The following is a 20,969-nucleotide window of genomic DNA, read 5'->3' as shown; positions in this document are numbered from 1 at the left end:
ATCTCTTGCTTTGCAAGCCTTCTTTTTCTCTTTCTCTGTATTTATAGTCATTCATATCCGTATTAATCTTGTGTTTTTGCTTGTAGCTATTCCACATTGCATGTTGTAGTGTTTAAGTACTCAGCACTGTTGATGAACTTTGGGTACGAGTCGATTTCCATAAGTCTGAAGATTGACTTCCCGATTTGACGGAACACTCGATGTATATCTTCAACGAGGGCCACCGTTTTCTTCAAATCGTTGTTCTCATAACGAAAATATGTCGTCTTGTCAGATCCAATTGGACTGTCGAGTTCAGTTATATCATGCTCTGTAAGGAATGCTTTGTCGGTCATTGGAGTCATCATATGGTCCACACAAGGCAGCATGGGACCTTCTAAAGCCATAAGACGCTGAGCGTCTTGTCTTAATTTATAATCGATGTTTAAGTCAAACTGCAGCTCGGGACTGATATACGCTGAGTATAGTTGGAAGGCCCTGGAGTAGAACTTGTTCGTGTGGAACTCTATAGCATTGCGGACCTTCTTCTTTCTAGGGCCTTCTTCAAGCGTCTGGTAATGCTGGTAAAGCTTTAAAACTTGTTGTTCCAGGTTATTAAAATCAGAGATTTGAACGTAGGCGTTGACATTCTCCACACATCTCTCTCTTTGCATGTGCATCTTGAATAGAAGACGCAAACCTGGATCTCTAATGATGGTCTTCAAAGAAGGACCTTTAAAATCTGCATCGTGCTGGAGCTTCGTAGAAACGTCTGAAAGCAGGTTCTCGGCGGCAGATCTGCTTCTACGGCCCCAGCGACACACTTCACTGCCATGTTCTGTAAGAACATAAAAGGCGTTTCTATCATTCAGGAACCTTTCCTCGTCAACGGTGATCTGGCGTAGTAAATTCGCCTCGATGAAAAGATTGGCAAGACCAACAGCTTCAGTACTTGTCATGACACTAGTACAGTCACAGAGCCATTGTACTATAGCTTTTCCAGAAACACAGTAGTCCACAATGACCTTTTTATCGTCATTGAGAAACGTCTTCAGCTTGAATAGCCTTACGCCAGTGTTCGATACATAGTATTGTACATGTGAATCTGACTCTGGGTTCGTGAAGTACTTGTGGTGAAATGGACTTGCTGAGCGGAATGCCATGGCTTTATCGTTAACTGGAGACAAGATAGTCCCGTTCGACGGACGTGAAAAGTCAAATGTATCATCTGAAGTAGTATCGTCGAAAATGCATGAAATCAAGTCTGGCAGCTTCTCTGAAGACCAGATATTAGGAGCAGGGCCCATCAACCAAGTGAAAAGAATGGTAACCAAGTAGTCCGAGTACAAGATGCTCTGGTTGGTAGCAGACCTTTCAAGCATGAAAAGCTCCATGGTGTTGAAGTTGGACTTAACAACTGGGGGCATGCTTTTCGTTGGCATTCCAATGTTCTGGCAGAAAGCGTACACCAATGCAGCACCTTTAGGAGTGATTTGAATAGTACCATGTCGACTAAGCTTCGTTTCTGTTCTAGAGCTTGGATAGTGAAGCAACTTGGCATCGAAGAACTTCTTAAGTAGGTCAAAGGCAAGCGTTGGTTTCATATTATAAGCGATAGTCGTTTTTGCCATTTTGAGCTCGATGTCTAGCATAAGGTTGCACATTTTGTTGATTGCATCTTCCACACTGAATGAAAAAGGCGGTGGTTGTTTGCCAAAAAGTGACGTTTTGGTCTTCGACGGACGCTCTTCAAGGTTTAAGCTGATAATGAGAGCTTCGAAGACATTGGAGAACGACTTACCCGAGGAAAGGTTGATTTTTTTCACCTCAGTAGGAAACTGATCCAACGACTTCCCTGAAGATATAGATTCGGTCATACTGTGAAAAGACAGAAAAAAAAGAACAAATATCTGTCAAGCGACAAGTTCCCCTGAAGATTATATAGAATTCCAGGCACTTTTCACATTTTGACGTGAGCCAGCTGAGATTGTTTCAGAGTGCTTATAGGTGTTTCAGAACTTGAATATTTTTTTCGTAAATATGCATGTCCTTTCTTCTTTGAAAGTATAGCGTGCGGCGCAACGCATAAGTGAGACAATTCGTATGCCGCGCTTGGCCAGATGAGGCAAATTATGGAAAATCCCATCATAGCTTGGTAAGTTTTTTATAGAAGTCGCTGTCGGGAATTAGTTTTCCTAATTCTTCCAATGTAATGTCCACCTGCAACGTCTTGGAAACGTCCAAAACAACCAGCTTATACATGTTGAGATTATTGTTAGCATTGACCTCGTTGTTACTGGTGACTGCATCGAAAAGAAGCCCATACTTGTAAAGATTGACCCAACAATCTCTCATAATTTTCGACGATAATATCTTCTGGTTGACCTTGATTCCTGCAAGGACTGTGTTGTCGATATGCGAGGTGGTTGACGATAGTGTGGTCGCTTCGGCGTTGAACTGTTTCATCATGTCTGTGTACTCTTTGTATGCCAAATTGAAATTCACCTGCGGCACTTCTGATTTGGCAATCCACCGAGCTGCAGCTATGGTGAGTAATAGCTCTGCGCTTGATAACGATCGGATGATTGACTGGACGGTCCCTTCGGACTGCATCAGGAGGTACTTTTCCATCTTGCTATCATCGAGGAACGGCTGAGATGGACCAATGAGTGAAACGGGGATCATGAAGGAATTATTAAGGTCCATGTAGCTTTTCGTGGAGAAAAATATCTTGTAGACAGTTCTGGCGAGTTTGGTGGGCTGGGAGAAAGCATCGTTAATCTTGTGATTCCATTGAAGTGGGTACTGTTTATCCTTGAACTTATCCATAGCCGACACATGCACTTGAAGCGATAGCTTGGCATTTTCCCAGAATTGTTCTATGCTTGAGGGTAAATGTGTTGTGATAATACGCTGACTGAATCTGCTGCGGACTCTCTTTTCAAGGAGCTCTCTTGTAGTGAACTTGGTACCCACACCAATCACGCCAATGGGGATCTTCGAGCTCTGGGAAAGCTCAAAAAGGTTATAAAGAAGGGTTTGCTTCTTGGATGCGGTAAACTCTTCGATCTCGTCTATAATGAAAACCACTGGGGTAGAGCTTTTGAGATCTTCTTCGGACCGGTCTGGAGAAGCATTGGAGTCCAAGGCCATAAGCACATTGGCCACAGTATCACTTATAGCACGCTGTTCAAAAGTCCTGGTATTATCTTCACTGGATCCACTGTTGGAATTGACATCCAACTGGCGAGCAATTTCTCTGAATGCAAGGTTATCGTCGGTATGTAGAAACGCATTGAGTTTGATTGTAATGAACAGTTTCCCGTATCTCTTATGAAGATCATCAAGAGCTCTATTCACTGCCAACGTCTTGCCTGTTCCTCGAGGCCCAATGAGAAGAGCCGAAGCACTTTCACGGTCATGGACCGTATGCTGTAGAACCTTGAAAATCTCTTTATACGTTGGAGCCAACAGCGACTCGTCAAGCGAGGGAAAATCACGGCCAGTTAATTGGCCCATTATTATTCTCTTCATAAGCAGCGTATCGTCAGTATCTGAAGCTGAAGAGACTTCTCCATCATCCTCGTCTTTAAGAACATGAGATTCTCCATTCTGGTCAGCATCTCCCGTGTTTTCGTCACCATTAAGGTTAAGATAATTATTTGAAAGCTCATCTTCTTCGTTCTTCCCCGATTTCTCATTAGATCCCTCCTTTCCAGCCCCTTCATGACTTTCAGACCGTGTTTGGTCGTCATTCTCCACAGTCTCTTCCACCACCGTCTCCTTGACCTCCCCATCCTTAGCCTCGGGCTCGATAGAATACCCTTTAGGCAAAGGAATGAGCTTGACACGCTTTCTAGGTTTCTTCTCCACGTTCTGGCGTAGTTCGTTGATGCCTGTAAGATGTACCCTCTTTCGAGGCTTCAGTTCCACATCCTTCATCTTCTTAAGCTCGTCAATACCCCTTAGTTGAAGCTTCCTTCTTGGTTTTGTCGTGTAATGCTCGTCACTCGTCTTTGTCTCCGTTGTATCATAAAAAGACTCTTCCTCTGAACTTGGACCTTCTTCAACCACTGTGTGTGAACGAGGCTTACGTTCGCTTTGAAGTCTTTGTACAAACTTATCGTTTTTCATCTCCTCAAGCAGACTCTTTTTCAACGAGGCAAACTCGCCGTCAAAGTCCAGGTACGACATTGGTCTAGGGTTTGTAGTAGTTATGGGTTGATTGTTTGGTTGATGTAATGCGCGCCTGATATGGGTTATGGCGATGGAGTAGTGGGTTACGGTGGTTGGTGGATCGGGAGATCGAAGGAGGGGAGGGAAGAGAAATTGGTCGTTTTATGGTTAAAGGAAAATATGAAATGGGTCTGGAAGGTTTGGGAGAGATATTTTGAGAATTGGGTGTTTGGCTGGTGGTTTGCTGGGTGTTTTGCAGCCATTTAGTGGAGTGAGCAGAGAGGTTGTTGAAGTGAGTCAGGGGTGTTATTTAGTGGAAGAAGGAGGTTGGAGTGGTTTTAAGGAAAGTGATGAATAGCATTACTTGTATTTTGGGGATCATTGGAATTGGATATGGGAGGTTGTGGGGTCTTGCTGGCTCCATGTACCCGTGCTTTGGATCACAGGGAATATTTTGTGAATTCTTGAGCCTTTAGAAGTCCAATTCAAGGCAATAGAAACATGAAAATATCACAATCCACGGCATTTTGGGTGATTTGGCTAAGCACAATCAACTCCACATCACTGTAGCTACACTCACTCTAGCAACAACAAGACAGATAGTTATCTTATGTAAACTCAACCCCAGAAATCAAAAAGTGAACCAATAAACCCAAATCCCACTCTTAACCCCAATTGACCATAAAAATCCACTTTCCAGAACTACTTCCTCCTCAGCACCATCTTGTCCAAGACCACTTCCATGGCTTTTCGCAGCCACCAGCACCAACCAGCATACCACCCAAACCACACAAACCCCACCGAATCCCAAATTTTCCCTGTTTTAAAACCACCAATCACCTTCTCCTTCCCTTCTTATAACCACCCTAATCTTCCCCCAAAGGACCCACCCTCCATCTCCAGCTGAGTAAGCAGTGCTACTCCACATACTCATGACCTGCGTGATACCCATAAGCCATTCTCACTTCCTCTACTACCCACCACTTCTTCCATCATGAGCAGCACAGAGCAAGAACAAGGCCTCCAATTGCCTGAGCACGTTACCAAATTGCTCAAGTCGAAAAGATATGTGCACTTGGCGACTTCCAAAGACAACGTGCCACATGCTTCGTTGATGAACTATACGTACTATTCCAAGAACGATAAGCCATATATTATCATCAGCACGCCCAGAGAAACGACAAAGTACAGAAACATCGAGGCCAATGGGAATGTATCGCTTTTGATTCACGACTGGGTGGCGGGAGACGAGGAGGTGGCGCCTACGGGGAGAAGAAACTCGTTGTATGAGCTTTTGGCGAATATGAATAAGGCTGAGATTCGGAGTGTTTCGGTGATGCTTAACGGTAGGGCAAGGATAATTGACCCAAAGACAGAGGAGAACGATTATAAGTTTTATAAATCGTTGCATTTGAACAATGGCTTGGTGGACGAGGCCCAGGCCGAGACGTTCATTCTGAACGAGTGCAATAGCGTGGTGTTGATCACGGTGGACTCGTGCCAGATCACCAACACGAATAACGAAGTCCAGACATACGAACTCTAGGTTTAATAAACGACGGTACGAATAAAAGCGAGATAGAACGTAGAGAATGGAAAAAAAATTGCCGGCCCCAGGAATCGAACCTGGGTTTGTTCGGCCACAACGAACTGTACTAACCACTATACTAGACCGGCTGGTTTGTTGATGGATAAGTTTTTTGAATTGTCTAAAACTGTGTTTTAGCTTAATGCTTGATTAAGCAAACATTAACTTTTTCAAGCTCTTGAAACCTATGAGCTCTATATGATTCTGGTGCTTAATTTGCCAAAATCCGAGCGGATCATAAGAAAAACGACAATTTAAAAAAATAAATCAGTTCATCAAAGTGGTCCACAAGACCTTCTGGGACCGGCGACGACAAATAAGGGCATTAAATAACTTTCTTCTTCCAATGCTGATGGTAGAGTTAGCTATGCACCTCGACAATGGATGATTAACCAGAAGAATAACCCATAAGATTACGTCTCCAGTAGGTAGCTAAGTGCTGGATACAGAGGGAGGGTACCGTGTTCTACCTCTGGATATTGTTTCTGGAGAGCGAACGTCACAAAGAGTAATCCCCATGATGCAAGACTATAGAGCAGATTACGCCAAGCTCTAACGCCAAGCTTAAGTACCGAATGGTGAGCCGACCAGCCTAAATGCGAGGTACGGACACCAAAGACTGACAGGCCACTATAAGAAGGGGTATTCATCCCCAAAGTGAAAAAGGTCAGGCTCAGTAAAATATACATATATTGCCCAGACAAGCTATACTCGCTTTCAATATGGTCAACGTGGTACAGTTTTACAAAGTGTTGATACTTATGTTGATTAGTGGTGTTGTGTATGTCTCAGCATCAGACATACATAATCAGGGCAGTAACATCTTGCTAAGTGATAATATAATTGGTCTGGAGCGGAAAATCATCGAAGATTGCGGCTCGACTTGCGGTACAAAGACTAATAATTATATCAATAAGCAAGTGAATGGACTACTGGAACATTTTGAGATTATTGTACCGTATCTTAATGGTAACTTCCTGGTGAGTGATACAGAATATGCCAAGTGTATGCAAGTATGTGTACTGGCATCGATTCTGAACGTAAGGGTTTTGTTGAAGCTGGATGTATTATTTGCGTATACGAGACCTCACGCTGACATCGCTGGTGTGCTTGGTCATATTGGATCGGAAATCAAAGGCGAGGTTAACGATATTTGGTGGGGATGAAAAGAGTGAAGAGTATGCAAATACTGGAATTGAGAATGGCAAGGATCTGCCAGGTGGGGCTAGTGTTTTCACTCACAGAAGTTTATTAGGGTATGACAAGCACCAATTGACCGTCGTCGTGGAAATCGTTATCTTCTCATTCACCTCTGCCATATCATTAAAGCATGGGCTGCTGCATTGAACACGATAGAGTATTTCCCCAAGCTTCGGTCTCCACCTTCTCGTGGACTTCTGGGACTTTTTCTTCGACCATTGTCGTGCTCTAATACTATGTAACCGGTAGTCCCTAGAAATGGTTATATGTTTTTAACCCTTAAAAGTGAGTCTGAGAAAACGCTAACTGCCTTATCATTCGCCCTTTTTTTATTTTAGTATTGTTTCATCGTTGCGGTTGAAGGATCCCATAGAATACATTTGAACCTTCATTGGGTTACATTCCTCATATACTTCCATGTTAAGCCATGTCTCAGATAAGAGAAGCCGCTTACTCACAGATATCTCTACAGTTTCCATAATCATCAAATTACTGCCTCTTTAAATCAAACGTCCTATATTCTTTTATACGAACAGGTACATCCAAGTATACCTAGGAATGCCTCAGACATGACATTTCCTGACAGCACCAAGCGTACCACCGGTCCAGCTACAGTGCATTAAAAGTTCCATTCATAAGTATACAGTCGCCTTCTTCCAGCACTGCTGGCCATCAAGCTGTGACAGTCTATCCGATGCAATGAAGGAAAATAAAACAGGGAAATAAAAGATTCGTGTCACATCATGTCTACCGCTTAGAAAAGCATATCTAAGGTACAGCAGATACACAAACCGGCCAAACAGGCCATCAAACAACTCTCATTGCCGCTCGAACGTTTCTGCTGAACGTAATACTGCTGTTGCGGCTGTTGCTGGTAGTATCCACCGCCCTGTGGATATCCGTAGCCCTGAGGTGGAGGACCGCCGTAGCCTGGCTGCTGCTGGTAGCCGCCGCCACCATAACCTTGTTGAGGGTAGCCTCCATATCCCTGTTGTTGTTGTGGAGGACCACCACCGTATCCTCTTTGTTGGTATTCCGGCTGGCTCTGAGCAGCGTAACCTCTGGAGGCGCCCTGACCAGATTGGCCAGCAGCTTCGTCTGTAACTGGCGCCAGCTTACTATCAGCCCAGTTTGGAGGAGGGCCAGTTGGAGGATTGTAAGACATTGGGAAGAAGAAGATGTATAGATGGAAATAGTCGATGTTTGATTCCAAGAAAACTAGCTGGGGGAGGGGACTTATATGCAGGTGTATCTAAATTCAACCCCATCCAAACTCCCCTTTTAACCCAAAAAAAGAGGATTTTTAGTGGTAATTGATGAAAATTTGGATTACACTGTTTCTTCGTCCTTTTTGGTGTAAATTCTCTGATTTTGAAGGGAGGGCACTTACCTGGCCCGGAGTGCCTTGCTCGGTCAGGGTTTGGGTGCAAAAAAAAAAGTGTGAGGCAGGAGGCGAAGCAAAAAGACATGACGACGACGGAAAGCGCTAAGCTTGATTAGTCAAATTGGAGGAAAATGGAGGTTTTGAGGGAATGGAGGGTTTTGGGGGAAGTTAGGTGATTTTTAAGGGGGTTTTTCGTCTTTTTTAGTTGGTTTGACTGGCACTTGGTTCCTCCAGATTAGGTGAAAATTGGGAAAGGTGCGTGGGGCTCATGGAGGTTTTTACGGGAAGTATAAGAAGGAGGAACGGTTGATGGATTTGGGTGGATTTTTGATTTTTTGATTTTTTAGTGGTCTTCTTGGTTCCCTTGGAAATGAAAATATAGATTTTGACCATTATTCTCCTCTTTCTTCTGTGCCTTTTGACCACTTTAGGAGCCCTTGGCGTTCGTAAATGTTCCAGGTTTCGCTATATTAGTGTACTTTTCGCAGCCATTTAGTGAATGTACTAAAAGAGAGGCTTGGGTGAAAGGGGGCAGGAAAAGAAGGGGACGAAGCGGGATCAAGAATTTGGGGGAGTTGAAGGCCACTGGGAGTGGGGAGGGTAAGAAATTTGGTGGTTTTATATTGCAGTTGAGTGTGCTCTTGATGTGGTGTTTCTGGGTGGATTGGAAGTAAGAGTGGGACTTGTATGGTTCTGTCAATGGAGTGGAGGAAAAGCAAATGGACCCTTGGTAATTAAATGTTGTTTTGGGGGTAACAAAATAAAGGGCCTGGAATTGTTGTCATTGGAGACTTTAGTGGTTTAGTAGGTGGGCATTGAAGGGTTCATTTAGAGGGTAAAGCCGTAACTCGTACATTTAAGGATGCTTCTTGACAATTGAAATTGACCTAATCCTGTAGAATTTGATGATCTTGTTAGGAATTGTTCTTGACTTGGACTTTTATTGGGTTTCTCGTTCAGAAACCAAACCCTTTGGCTATTATCCAATGCTGGTTATAGCTAAACTAGTCCTTTGAATTAACATAGCAAGTTGCCAGAGCTGTTTTTCCACTCTTAACGTATTCTAGAGAGAATGCTAAGGATATTCTCTTCCTTGAAATAGTTTCCAGCCAAACAGAAAGCTTTAGATATATCAACACCCTCCATCTTTATAGCCCAATTCAAGAGTCACACACTTCCCTTTATCAACTCCCCCTCAAATTCCAAACATCCGTTTTAAATCTACCTATATCTACCGCTGTCTCGTCCCCAGTCCTTCACATCCCATATAAGAGGTCACCCACGTCACCGTTTCCCATAAAACCCAGACCCAATTCTCCAAACCCCGATTCTCCAAACTCAGTCCCGGGATAACATATCCTGATTCGGATCTGCAGAGCTACTAGTCTTCTGGCATTCCTTCGTTGCTACCGGACCGGTTAAAAAGAATGATCACTGGGTAATTGCCTTAGGTTCCCCTCAAGCACCATACGTCATACGGTCCAGCCGAGTCTTACCATCCTCCAAAACTTCTATATTGCCTTTCTACACCTCATCTCATCAATCCACATCCAAAAACCACAACTACACTAATTAATCCGAAGCCGTAGCCGTAGCCGTACCGGACCAGTACTACCTGTTGCCCAGAAAACACACCTCATCTCCTGATCATAAGGCCACAAAAATGCCTCTCATCTACATGTCAACCTTCGATAGACATAAAAATACCGCTTATGACGTTTTTGTGTCCATCGCCGATTACATGTAGCCACACTTTCTACACTGTGGCATGTAATTTTGCAGCCGTGCCAGATGCCGCGGTACAGGGTGCAATTCCACGTGCAGTGGGCCAACGACAACGAAATCAACAAAAGTATACTAGCCAAAGGTCCCTAACTCAATCACCTCTATAAACAAGGTTTGACACATTACTGGTTTGCTTGGGGGTTTTTCTTATCAAGCCTTGGCCCATTCTGCCCGGTTACGAGCGCGCACACTAATAATCTGTCAATCAATCCACACTTCTCATACTTCTCCAAACCGCTTCCCCATATTAAGCACTCCGCTCCGGCTCCCCTCAAAACGCCGAGCTCTGGCCACCCATTCTAACACGTACGAGGTGTTTTCCTACTCCTCCCGGACATACCCTTGCTGGTTCTTGCCAAACGCTTATCTGTGTCATCCTGCACGTCTCTTAGCGATATACGCTTCTGTGCGTCTATGGATGTAGGGCAAATTGGCAATATTGTCATTGGTAATTAGATTATGCAATCGGGGCGTTTTTCAGTTTTGGGATATATATGGGCGGGTGCCGGCTTGATGGTTTTTGATTTATTTTTCTTCCTTGCATATTTTCACCATGGCTAGAGATCCAGTCTCAGACGACTCAGTGCTGTCAGAAAATGCTCCTTCTATAGAGAAGACCTCGCCTGAGGTTGTCCACACTGTGACCTCTTTGGATGTGGAAAAGGTGGAAAAAGACCTTGAACACGATGACTGGCTGTACCACTCGGGAAATGTGGAGGAGTTGGCTAATTCTCCGTACCCTGAAGTTCGTGCTGCTGTGAGTTTGGATATTGATCTTGACGTGAAGATCAACCACTGGAGAACATGGACTTTGACAATGCTTTTCGTGATTGTGTTTGCAGGTGTCAACCAGTTTTTCTCGCTTCGTTATCCTTCGTTGAGTATTGGGTTCATTGTGGCCCAGATCGTGTCGTTTCCTATCGGTAAGTTGTTGGCTAAGCTTCCTCACTATAAGCCTTCGTTTCTTCCTGACTTCTTTCAGCTTAACCCTGGTCCTTACTCGAGGCAAGAACACGCTTTGCTTACCATTGTGGTGTCGTTGACTTCTTCCACTTCGTACGCCATGAACATTCTTATTGCCCAGACAAACTTCTACAACCAGGAACTTAGCGCTGGGTATATGATTCTTTTGGTGTTTTCCGTCCAGCTCTTGGGTTACGGTGCCGCTGGTCTTACCAGACGTTTCATTGTCTACCCAGCTGCTATGATCTGGCCACAGACTTTGGTGACAACGTCTCTTTTCAATACTTTACATACCAGGGAAGGCAATGTTCTTGATAAAATGGTTGCCAACGGCTGGAGCATGTCGAGATATAAGTTCTTTGGCATTGCCTCTATCTTTTCCTTTGTATGGTACTGGTTGCCAGGATACTTGTTCAAGGCCTTGTCTTATTTCGACTTCATTACCTGGATCTGGCCCCAGAACATTGTGGTGAACCAGGTCTTTGGTGTCCAATCTGGTCTTGGTATCATTCCTATTTCCTTTGATTGGACCCAGGCTACCCAAGCCATGTCTGTGTCTCCATTGGCTACCCCAGCTTGGGTTTCTGCCAATACCTACGCTTCCGTCTTTATCTTCTTCCTCATTGTCTTGCCTTGCTTGTACTACACTAACACCATGTACGCAAAGTATATGCCAATGATGTCCACTACTACTTTTGACAACACAGGAAAGAAGTACGACGTTGCTAAGGTGCTCAACGACCGTCTTGTGTTCGACGAAGAAAGCTACCAGCAGTACTCTCCATTGTTTGTGCCTTTCTCGTACTTGCTTTCCTACGCTCTTAACTTTGCTGCTGTGATTGCCATTTTCGTCCACTGTTTCTTGTACCACGGTAAGGATATTGCCCAGAAGTTGAGAGACCATAGACACGGTGGTGAGGATATTCACAAGAGATTAATGAACAACTTTGAGGAAGCACCTGACTGGTGGTACTTGGTTTTGTTTGCCATTTCTATTGGTCTTTCTTTTGCGGCCGTGTGTGGATTTGAAACCCAACTTCCATGGTGGGGTCTTATTATTGCCATGTTGATTACCTTTGTCAACTTCATTCCTCAAGGTTTGCTTGAAGGTATCACTAACCAGCACGTTGGTCTTAATATCATTACAGAGCTTGTGGCTGGTTACATCTGGCAAGGTAAGCCTTTGGCTAACATGATGGTCAAGTTGTACGGTTTCATTCCTATGAGACAAGGTCTTGACTTTTCCAGAGATTTGAAGATTGCCCAGTACATGAAGATCCCACCAAGACTTTTGTTCTTTGTCCAGATTATTGGTACTTTGGTTGCAGGCTTGGTCAATGTGGGTGTCCAAGAATGGATGAGATCTAACATTGACAACATCTGTAACCCTAAGCAGGCTGACGGTTTCATTTGTGCAAACGGTAGAACCATCTTTAACGCTTCTATCATTTGGGGTGCTGTTGGTCCAGCTAAGTTATTCAATCCTGGTCAACGTTACAATGCTTTCATGTGGTTCTTCCTTATTGGATTCTTTGCTCCAATTGTTACTTGGCTTGCCGCTAAAAGATGGCCAAAGCACTGGGTTAGTAAAATTAATGCCCCAGTGTTCTTCACCGGTCCAGGTAACATTCCTCCATCCACCATCTACAACTACTCCCTTTACTTCGTTATTTCCTACGGCTGGAACCACTACATCAGAAAATGGTTTAAGGAGTTCCACGTCAAGTACACATACATTCTTTCGGCTGCCATTGACTCTGGTGTTTCTATTTCAGCTGTCATTATCTTCCTTTGTGTTTCCTACCCTGCTGGTGCACTTCTGTGGTGGGGTAACACTGTTTACAACAGCAACTTGGATGGTAAAGCAACTCCATTTTACACTTTGGCTCCAGGTGAGACATTTGGACCAACAACATGGACTTAAGGTATGGTTTAGAGGAACTGTGGTGCCCTTGTGGGTGATTTAATACGTAATATAATTGATTAAAGAGAAGTTGATGTAGAAATGTTGCGTTTTTGAGGTTTAGGGGTATTTGAGGTCACTTCTTAACTATCAATAAGCTAAATTTGATATTTAGGTGATTTTGGTGGACTTGGAGATCCAAATGGTTCTTGTCTATGTTAAGAATGGCTGCAAACGGTCTGGCTGTTACACGCGTGCCAGAATTTACATTGCCTAATTGGGAGGATAGGGTAAAAACGTAGATAAAATTTTTCTCGCTGTGCGTTTATATGCAGGTACTTACATTGAATCATGAATTGCAAAACCACCCATTACCAACCAAGGCTGATGAAAAATTAGTTTATTAAGATACGAGCTCGTTCCTACAAACCATTTCTTCCGGTAAATTAAATTTTGTGGAAATTCCGTAAAGTGTGGCAGAGATATACCACTATGTGCTCTTAACTATGGGAAATTGGTCCACATAACAAGTCCCGCCAATTGCCACGCCAACACAAAAACTTCAAAACCCAAGTATCTCTTTCTCTTCCTTCAGCTTCAATCAATCATTTCCATCTCTTAGATATTGAAAATGATGGAAATTGGGGAAGTTGGTTGTAGGATATCTCATCACGTGCCCATGGCTAGGGCTGAGAAATCTAGGGCTTCTGCCGAATGCGGCAGGTGTGCCCAAATATCCACTACATAAGCACGGTCAACTCACAAATCTCATCCCACGCGTCCTGCACAGATTCCACCCAGCCTAACAAATTTTTCGCACCTCTTCATAGTGAAAATCTTCTTTCCCACCTCTTTTCCATCTATCCAAATTAATCATGTCTGACGTTGAGGAAGTTCAAGTCGAGGAGCCAGTTGTTCAACAAGAGCTCCAGTTGGTCGAGTTGGCCACCCCTATCCCAGCTGATGTCCAGGCTGCTCAGCAGGAGATCAAGTTGTTCAACAAGTGGTCTTTCGAGGACGTTGAGGTCAAGGACGTTTCCCTTGTGGACTACGTTCAGATCAGATCTCCAGTTTTCGTTTCCCACACTGCTGGCAGATACGCCTCCAAGAGATTCAGAAAGGCTCAGTGCCCAATCATTGAGAGATTGACCAACTCTTTGATGATGAACGGTAGAAACAACGGTAAGAAGTTGAAGGCTGTCAGAATCATCAAGCACGCTTTGGAGATCATCAACGTCTTGACTGAGCAGAACCCTCTTCAGGTTGTTGTTGACGCCATTGTCAACTCTGGTGCCAGAGAAGACTCCACCAGAATCGGTTCTTCCGGTACCGTCAGAAGACAGGCTGTCGATGTCTCTCCATTGAGAAGAGTCAACACCGCCATTGCTTTGTTGACCATTGGTGCCAGAGAGGCTTCTTTCAGAAACATCAAGTCTATTGCTGAATGTTTGGCTGAAGAGTTGATCAACGCTGCCAAGGGTTCTTCTACCTCTTACGCCATCAAGAAGAAGGACGAGTTGGAGAGAGTTGCCAAGTCCAACCGTTAAGGTTCTACATGTATTTGTATATTTCGTCATAATGTAAAAACAATTAAGAAGTTTTGTAGTATGCATTAGTATAAATAAGTTATACCCTGATTGGGTAGAACATGCGAATGAAATAGTATATGATGCCGGGCTGTAAGAGTCTGTCATAACGTTCGATTCTGGTCATAGGGAGTTCTCTGTCTTCAGCCTCGACGAGATCGCTGGCTTTTAAGTATCCTGTGGCAGCTGCCTGGGCATGGGCTCTTCTTTTTTCAAACTTTCTGCGTACAATGTACTCTCTGTTGAACAGAAGAAGCACAGCTGCAAGAAGAAACATACAGCCAGTGAAAGTTTGTGCATGGTCGTAGACATTATTTTTACCTTCGTCTTTTAAGGCAATGGCGATTACTTCTGACGGAAGGGAATAGATGGAAACGATGATATTAAGACCAGACCATGCAGCAGGCATAAGTTCAGGTCTTTCTTGAACGTCCAAGATATCGGCACCAAGCGACTGAGCCATGATGGAACCAACACCGGCTGGACCTCCAAGTAAAATTGAAAGAACGATTAAGGCAGCGTAGGAAGTAGCGTTACGCCAGAAGGCCAAAATTAAAATCGCCAAGTACACACAAAATACACTGGCTGTGTTTGTTCTGCCAAAATAATCAGCAAGGTTACCAACGCAAGGTCTGCCAACCACCTGAGCTGCGTTCAAAATGGCTAATAAGTTATTGGCCTGGTCGTGGGTTAAACCAACACTGGATGCATATGGAGAAAAGGAATAAAGACAAATGACGTATCCCAAGAGGCATAATCCAAACCAGCAGCCCAAAACGACAAAGTGGAGAGACTTGAATAGCTCGATGTTGAACACCACCTTGAGAATAGCCTTGCACCGTTCCCAGGTGATTTTGGAAGTATTAATATCGATGGTTTTCTTGTTTCGTTGTCTCATGAAGCACATACTGAAGATGGTTGTTCCAAGGGTAACAAAACCCACCATTCGAAGAGGCCAACGTTGGTCGCCTGTTTGAGATATAAGTTTGTTTAACGACAAGGAAAACACCAAGCCACCCAAACCAGCACCGGAAACGCAAATACCCATGGCAGTGGATTTACGTTTCAGAAACCATGTCGGGAGAATCATGGTGCCTGGAATGAAAATCAAACTGAATGATGTACCCACAAGTACACCCTGGCACAAGTAAATTTGCCAGAGTTTCGTGCAAAACGACGCTAGCATGTACCCAGCCGTCTGGCAAACCAACCCTGTAAGAAGAACCGGCGTTTGGCCAAACATACTAGTAAAAAAACAACAAACTGGCGCTAGTGCCTGGGCCAAAAACACCACTATACCACCTATAAGCGCAAAATCGTAATTGTCAGCGCCCGGAAACGAACTATTCGACATGTAGTAGTTCAAAAACACACCAAACGCAGCGTTAGCACCCCACGTCAGAAACACCAACAACATCGTCAACACCGCCTGCCAAATAGCAAAAAGCCCATCCACAGGATGGTCCCCCAGCTCCTCCTCGGTCAGCGTGGTATGGCTGAGCGACTCAATGGACGGAGCCTTATCTTTACTCTGGTACGTGAGCTGCCTAGACACTCTATCCAACTCGTCGTGAATAGCCTCCTCGGCCAACGGCACCGCCGACTTCACCACGTACTCCTCGTTATCCTGCTGATGGTCATCACGGATCCCTTCCAAGATCCTCGACACGCCAGACCCATTGGTCGATTGTCTGTGTAAAACGTTAGGCTGCGAAGGTGTATCTAGCGGTTTCGGGTCGTACATTTCCTCGGCCGCCGAGTCAGCAGACGAAACCAGAAAACGAGACATGGTGAACGCAAACAAGAACTTCACCAGAATATATATAGAACGAGTTCAAGGCTTGTTGGATTCTGGCGATGACTAATATGAAAAGTCGCAGCAGATGCGGATGCGGGCCGATAGTGGAGATAACACGAAGGATCTGATGCAAGAAAGAAACGTCAAGGAGGAGAAAAAGGAAAGAAGGGAAATGACAAGACGACGTGGGACACTTTCTTTGTTGGTTCCCTTTGTCAACCGGATAACCGGTTAATGCTGGAAAAGGTACTTCCTCTCTGTTTCTGCCTCTCTTTGTCTCTGCCTCTGCCTCTGCCTCTTTGGTCTCCCTCTGAGCAACCGTTGGAGCCTCTTGCGCACGGCTCTAGCGCATCCCAAAACGTACATCTACAGAACCGGTAAGCCGAGTGGGAGTGGAGACGAGACCGTAGGGAGGAAAGAAGAATACTAGAAATGACGATTACATAGAGAGGTAGAATATTCAGAACGTGAAAATGTGAAAATGTGAAATACTGGTTGGCTGCTTGTGTCTATCAGAAAGCCTCGGACGTTACTGGTGACAGAAGCGCAACGCGAGGGTCTGAAGCGGAACGGCTATTTGGAGGGTGGATGGATGGAGCCGTGGCTTTGGCGGTGGAGGCATTGGGTTTGTGTTCTTGGTGGTTTTTGGTGGTTTTTGGTATTCTACGATTTCTCTTTTGTTAATTACAGTCGTTGAATGTACTGACTTTGACTTCTGGGAGTCTCTGGGAGTCTGCCTGGTGGACTGGGACACTGGGTTTCGCAGCCATAATGTCGCAAAAACGGTGTCTCACATATGGACCAACCAGGGAAGTGTGGTTACAGAAGGCAGAGAAGGGTTAGTGGTTTTGGGATTTTAGATGTTTTAAGTGTGGAGGATTTCTGTGATAGAATTGATAGGTATGGTGAGGTTTTGGTGGCTGGGGGCCTCGCTGCTCGGACTTCTGGATGTGTTTCCGGGAACAGTAACTGCACCAAGACGTCACCCATTCAATAAAGTTTAACACAATGAGTTTGGGGCCTAGGTGGGTTTAAAGGGTTTTCTGGATTGTTTGAGTGTTCTGGAGTGTAACAGATGTCTTGGATGTCCTGGATGTCCCGGTTTGCTTGCTTGGCTTGGTAGGTATGGGTTAAGTGGCTTCAAATGGAATTCCACTACGCCTATGAAACTACGTATATCCCCTCGTCCAAATCCAGATACAACCCCGATTGATTAATAATCGTTATCTTGAAATTTGGAAACATACGAAGTGTTTGCTAGGGCTTCGGCTGTACGGGTGGACGGACTCGGGTTCCTCAATGAGTCACGGCGAGACCTCTATGTAATGTAAGGCTTGATCTAGAAGGATGCAGCATGTATTGTGGGTTATTCAGGGTCATGTAGATCAGTTCGGGCTTTTCGGAGACCGAGCTGTAGGTGGAATGAAAGTGAGTCATGGAATGGAGGTTATAGTTGGGATTATATGGTCTGGTTACGAAGTAAACTAAAGGAAAAATCGGGCACATGTTAATGACAGCGATCGAGCCCCAGTGGAGCTCTAGGAGAGTAAAGAGATGGTCTCCATTTCCACTGAAGCATTTAGCTAAGGTTTAGTTGTGAGGAAAGTGAATTGTGTCTCACCGTGCTTAATAGTAGCATTAGCTAACACTTACAACACCAATGAACTACAGGCACAGCAAGCATTTTCACTAACTGTTAACTCGTGCCTTTGTCATTGCAAATTCCTCTTCCCATTTAGTACCAAAATTTAATTACTGACTGACTGCTCCAGTTCGAAAACCATAGATAATTATGACTAACTATAGTACCATCCACCCATGACAAATCCATTTTCACCAAAAGATGAACATATCCCATTCTGGCATTAGCCTAAATTCCCTAAAAGCCCCAAACCGCCAATCCCTTTTTCTCCCTCCTCCTTCTTCATCCCACCCTGACCGTTCACCCCACTCCATACATTCGCAGCCAAAGTGCCAATCCCACCAACTGCCAACTCTCCCACACACAATTCAAAAGCCAAAAAAAAAAAAAAAAAAAAAAAAAACACATTTTCAAACATTCCTCACCAAACTCACCAAACCCTCTATTTCCCAAATCCATCTACAATCCCTTCTCTCTGTTTCTATGGCAACCCTGGAACGCCCTGGCTCCTCTCGCCTAGTATGTGCGCGCACCGCTATATCAAGCTTCCAGCTATCTATTACCAATCCACAACCACTACTGAAACCATGTCAGGTGCTTCAGACTTCCTCACCAAAGGCATAGACCTTATTCAGAAGGCCATAGATGCAGATACTGCCACGCGCTACGAAGAGGCATACAAGCTTTACTATAATGGGTTGGACTACTTGATGCTTGCGTTGAAGTATGAGAAGAACCAGAAACTGAAGGAGTTGATCAAGTCGAAGTTTACCGAGTACCTTTCTCGTGCAGAGCAGTTGAAGGACTTTTTGGAGAAACAGCTGCTGAAGAATAATGCTGCCGAGCTGTCGGCGTCTGGAGGTTCTACCAAGGCTAAGAAGGATGGGGATGACGATGATGCTGATACGAAGAAGCTTCGTGGAGCATTAGCAGGTGCTATTCTTTCAGAAAAGCCCAATGTGCAATGGAGCGATATTGCTGGTTTGGAAACCGCCAAGGATGCGTTGAAAGAGGCTGTCATTCTTCCAGTGAAGTTTCCCCAGCTTTTCACGGGAAACAGAAAACCTACGTCTGGTATCTTGTTGTACGGTCCTCCAGGTACGGGTAAATCGTACTTGGCTAAAGCAGTGGCCACCGAGGCTAACCTGACTTTCTTTTCGGTTTCCTCCTCTGACCTTGTGTCGAAGTGGATGGGAGAGTCTGAAAGATTGGTTAAGCAATTGTTCAGCATGGCCCGTGAAAACAAGCCGTCCATTATTTTCATCGATGAAGTCGACGCCTTGTGTGGCCCTAGAGGCGAGGGTGAGAGTGAAGCGCTGCGGAGAATCAAGACGGAGCTTTTGGTTCAGATGAACGGTGTGGGTAACGACTCCCAGGGTGTTTTGGTTCTTGGCGCTACTAATATTCCATGGCAATTGGATGCTGCCGTGAGAAGAAGATTCGAAAGAAGAATCTATATCGCATTGCCTGAATTGGAGGCTCGTAAACGTATGTTTGAGTTGAACATCGGCGAGGTGCCTTGTGAATGTAATCAGCAGGATTTGAGGGTTTTGGCTGAAATGACCGATGGCTACTCTGGTCACGATATTGCTGTGGTCGTGAGAGATGCCTTGATGCAGCCAATTAGAAAAATTCAGCAAGCTACCCACTTTAAGCCTGTTGAAGAAGACGGCGTAGAGAAGCTCACGCCATGTTCTCCTGGCGACGACGGTGCCCGCGAAATGAGCTGGCTCGATATCGGCACCGACGAGTTGAAGGAGCCTGACTTGACGATCAAGGATTTCATCAAGGCTGTCAAGAGCAACAGGCCTACGGTCAACGCCCAGGATATCGAAAACCACACCAAATTCACCAACGACTTTGGCCAGGAGGGAAACTAGACTACGATCACGCTCACGATATAATAGACACAATACTATACAGCAAACCAATTTCGAAGGTGTAAGCTCTACCGGTAACCAATATTATAGATACATTACTATACAGATAAAGAACCAATGTCTACTTTTAAGAATCACCTTCTTCCTCTACCTCTACCTCTTCTGCCGCCTCTTCTGCCGCCTCTCTTCTCAGGGTTTCTCTCTGGCGACCGTTCTCTTAATCTCCAGGCAAACAAGTCGTCTTCTTCCTCCTGAACAGTCTCTTTCTGCTGAAGCTTATTGGCAAACAAGTCGGTATCATCATCCTCGTCTCTCGAGTAACCACCTCTCTCTCTAGCAGGACGCTCTGGTCTGGCTGTCCTTCTTCTTTCTTCTCTATCTGGCTCTCCATGAAGCAAGTAATATCTAGAATAAGCAGCAGCGCCCTTGACTTTTCTATCTGACTGAAGACTCTGCCTGATGTACAACACCACTGCACTGTCGTCTTCGTCCATGCCTGTGCTTGCCTCTTCTTCCTGTTGTTTCTTATCTTCGAAAAGGTCTTTTTCTTCACTGAGTCTCTTCTGGTACTTGTGGAATGCAATGGTAGGCGCATACGACTTTGTCTCTCTTTCCTGAATAATTGACGAAACGTACTCCTGGCTGAATTCCTGGATTTCTTCGTCGGTAGCGCTTCCTGATATAGATAACGCTCTCAAGCCTTCTGCAGCGTCTTCGTGTGTTTTAAACACCACATTGACATTGGAATCGTCAATCCACTGGATACGAAACCAAATAGGCAGCTCCACCTCTCTATATTCATCTTCTCCAATCTTATCAAAATTCAAGTAGTAATCCACAAACGACTGGAGATCTTCTGTTGATAAATTGTCTACTCCATTGACATGCAATGCCTCAGGTCTTAGCGTCTCTGGCTGACCATTCACGGCAAGTTCCACCTGTTGCAGCTTAAGTTTCTCCTCCTGCTCCTTTTCAGCATCCAAAGTCCTCGTCATGTAGCCCCCATAGGGTGCTGGCTCAGCCATGGTTGAAAATACTGAGTAGTTACTAAGTGAGAGAAGGCGCGCTATGTCGGACGGTAGAAG

The 20,969-nt window shown here is 44.7% G+C and overlaps 10 protein-coding genes and 1 non-coding gene across 11 annotated transcripts; 5 read left to right on the top strand and 6 right to left on the bottom strand. All coding sequences in view use genetic code 12, as the record gives it.

The window, feature by feature from the left end:
- Positions 1-86: 86 nt before the first annotated feature.
- On the bottom strand, positions 87-1,856 carry SST2 (GTPase-activating protein; the record flags this gene model as incomplete). Its single annotated transcript, XM_025488217.1, has 1 exon — positions 87-1,856. One exon carries the CDS (start codon positions 1,854-1,856, stop codon positions 87-89), a length of 1,770 nt encoding a protein of 589 aa, XP_025342879.1.
- A 268-nt stretch (positions 1,857-2,124) lies between these two features.
- ORC4 (origin recognition complex subunit 4) lies at positions 2,125-4,173 on the bottom strand (the record flags this gene model as incomplete). Its single annotated transcript, XM_025488216.1, has 1 exon — positions 2,125-4,173. The coding sequence occupies one exon, from the start codon at positions 4,171-4,173 to the stop codon at positions 2,125-2,127; it is 2,049 nt and encodes a 682-aa protein (XP_025342878.1).
- A 976-nt stretch (positions 4,174-5,149) lies between these two features.
- CXQ85_004602 (pyridoxal 5'-phosphate synthase) lies at positions 5,150-5,701 on the top strand (the record flags this gene model as incomplete). The annotated part of the gene is made up of 1 exon (XM_025488215.1): positions 5,150-5,701. One exon carries the CDS (start codon positions 5,150-5,152, stop codon positions 5,699-5,701), a length of 552 nt encoding a protein of 183 aa, XP_025342877.1.
- A 59-nt stretch (positions 5,702-5,760) lies between these two features.
- CXQ85_004601 lies at positions 5,761-5,832 on the bottom strand. Its single transcript has one exon. It is a non-coding gene; the product is annotated as a tRNA-His (tRNA).
- Positions 5,833-6,465: 633 nt separating this feature from the next.
- CXQ85_004600 (uncharacterized protein) lies at positions 6,466-6,909 on the top strand (the record flags this gene model as incomplete). Its single annotated transcript, XM_025488214.1, has 1 exon — positions 6,466-6,909. One exon carries the CDS (start codon positions 6,466-6,468, stop codon positions 6,907-6,909), a length of 444 nt encoding a protein of 147 aa, XP_025342876.1.
- A 788-nt stretch (positions 6,910-7,697) lies between these two features.
- On the bottom strand, positions 7,698-8,108 carry CXQ85_004599 (uncharacterized protein; the record flags this gene model as incomplete). Its single annotated transcript, XM_025488213.1, has 1 exon — positions 7,698-8,108. The coding sequence occupies one exon, from the start codon at positions 8,106-8,108 to the stop codon at positions 7,698-7,700; it is 411 nt and encodes a 136-aa protein (XP_025342875.1).
- A 2,557-nt stretch (positions 8,109-10,665) lies between these two features.
- Positions 10,666-12,999, top strand: CXQ85_004598 (OPT family small oligopeptide transporter; the record flags this gene model as incomplete). Its single annotated transcript, XM_025488212.1, has 1 exon — positions 10,666-12,999. One exon carries the CDS (start codon positions 10,666-10,668, stop codon positions 12,997-12,999), a length of 2,334 nt encoding a protein of 777 aa, XP_025342874.1.
- Positions 13,000-13,853: 854 nt separating this feature from the next.
- Positions 13,854-14,525, top strand: RPS5 (40S ribosomal protein uS7; the record flags this gene model as incomplete). Its single annotated transcript, XM_025488211.1, has 1 exon — positions 13,854-14,525. The coding sequence occupies one exon, from the start codon at positions 13,854-13,856 to the stop codon at positions 14,523-14,525; it is 672 nt and encodes a 223-aa protein (XP_025342873.1).
- Positions 14,526-14,604: 79 nt separating this feature from the next.
- On the bottom strand, positions 14,605-16,353 carry CXQ85_004596 (uncharacterized protein; the record flags this gene model as incomplete). The annotated part of the gene is made up of 1 exon (XM_025488210.1): positions 14,605-16,353. One exon carries the CDS (start codon positions 16,351-16,353, stop codon positions 14,605-14,607), a length of 1,749 nt encoding a protein of 582 aa, XP_025342872.1.
- Positions 16,354-18,591: 2,238 nt separating this feature from the next.
- On the top strand, positions 18,592-19,884 carry VPS4 (AAA family ATPase; the record flags this gene model as incomplete). The annotated part of the gene is made up of 1 exon (XM_025488209.1): positions 18,592-19,884. One exon carries the CDS (start codon positions 18,592-18,594, stop codon positions 19,882-19,884), a length of 1,293 nt encoding a protein of 430 aa, XP_025342871.1.
- A 134-nt stretch (positions 19,885-20,018) lies between these two features.
- CXQ85_004594 (uncharacterized protein) lies at positions 20,019-20,909 on the bottom strand (the record flags this gene model as incomplete). The annotated part of the gene is made up of 1 exon (XM_025488208.1): positions 20,019-20,909. One exon carries the CDS (start codon positions 20,907-20,909, stop codon positions 20,019-20,021), a length of 891 nt encoding a protein of 296 aa, XP_025342870.1.
- Between the last annotated feature and the right edge of the window lie 60 nt (positions 20,910-20,969).

Source organism: Candidozyma haemuli, assembly GCF_002926055.2.
Source record: "Candidozyma haemuli strain B11899 chromosome Unknown H_2014730914, whole genome shotgun sequence".
In the NCBI taxonomy this organism is placed as follows: domain Eukaryota; kingdom Fungi; phylum Ascomycota; class Pichiomycetes; order Serinales; family Metschnikowiaceae; genus Candidozyma; species Candidozyma haemuli.
This window is presented reverse-complemented; position numbering and strand designations above follow the sequence as displayed.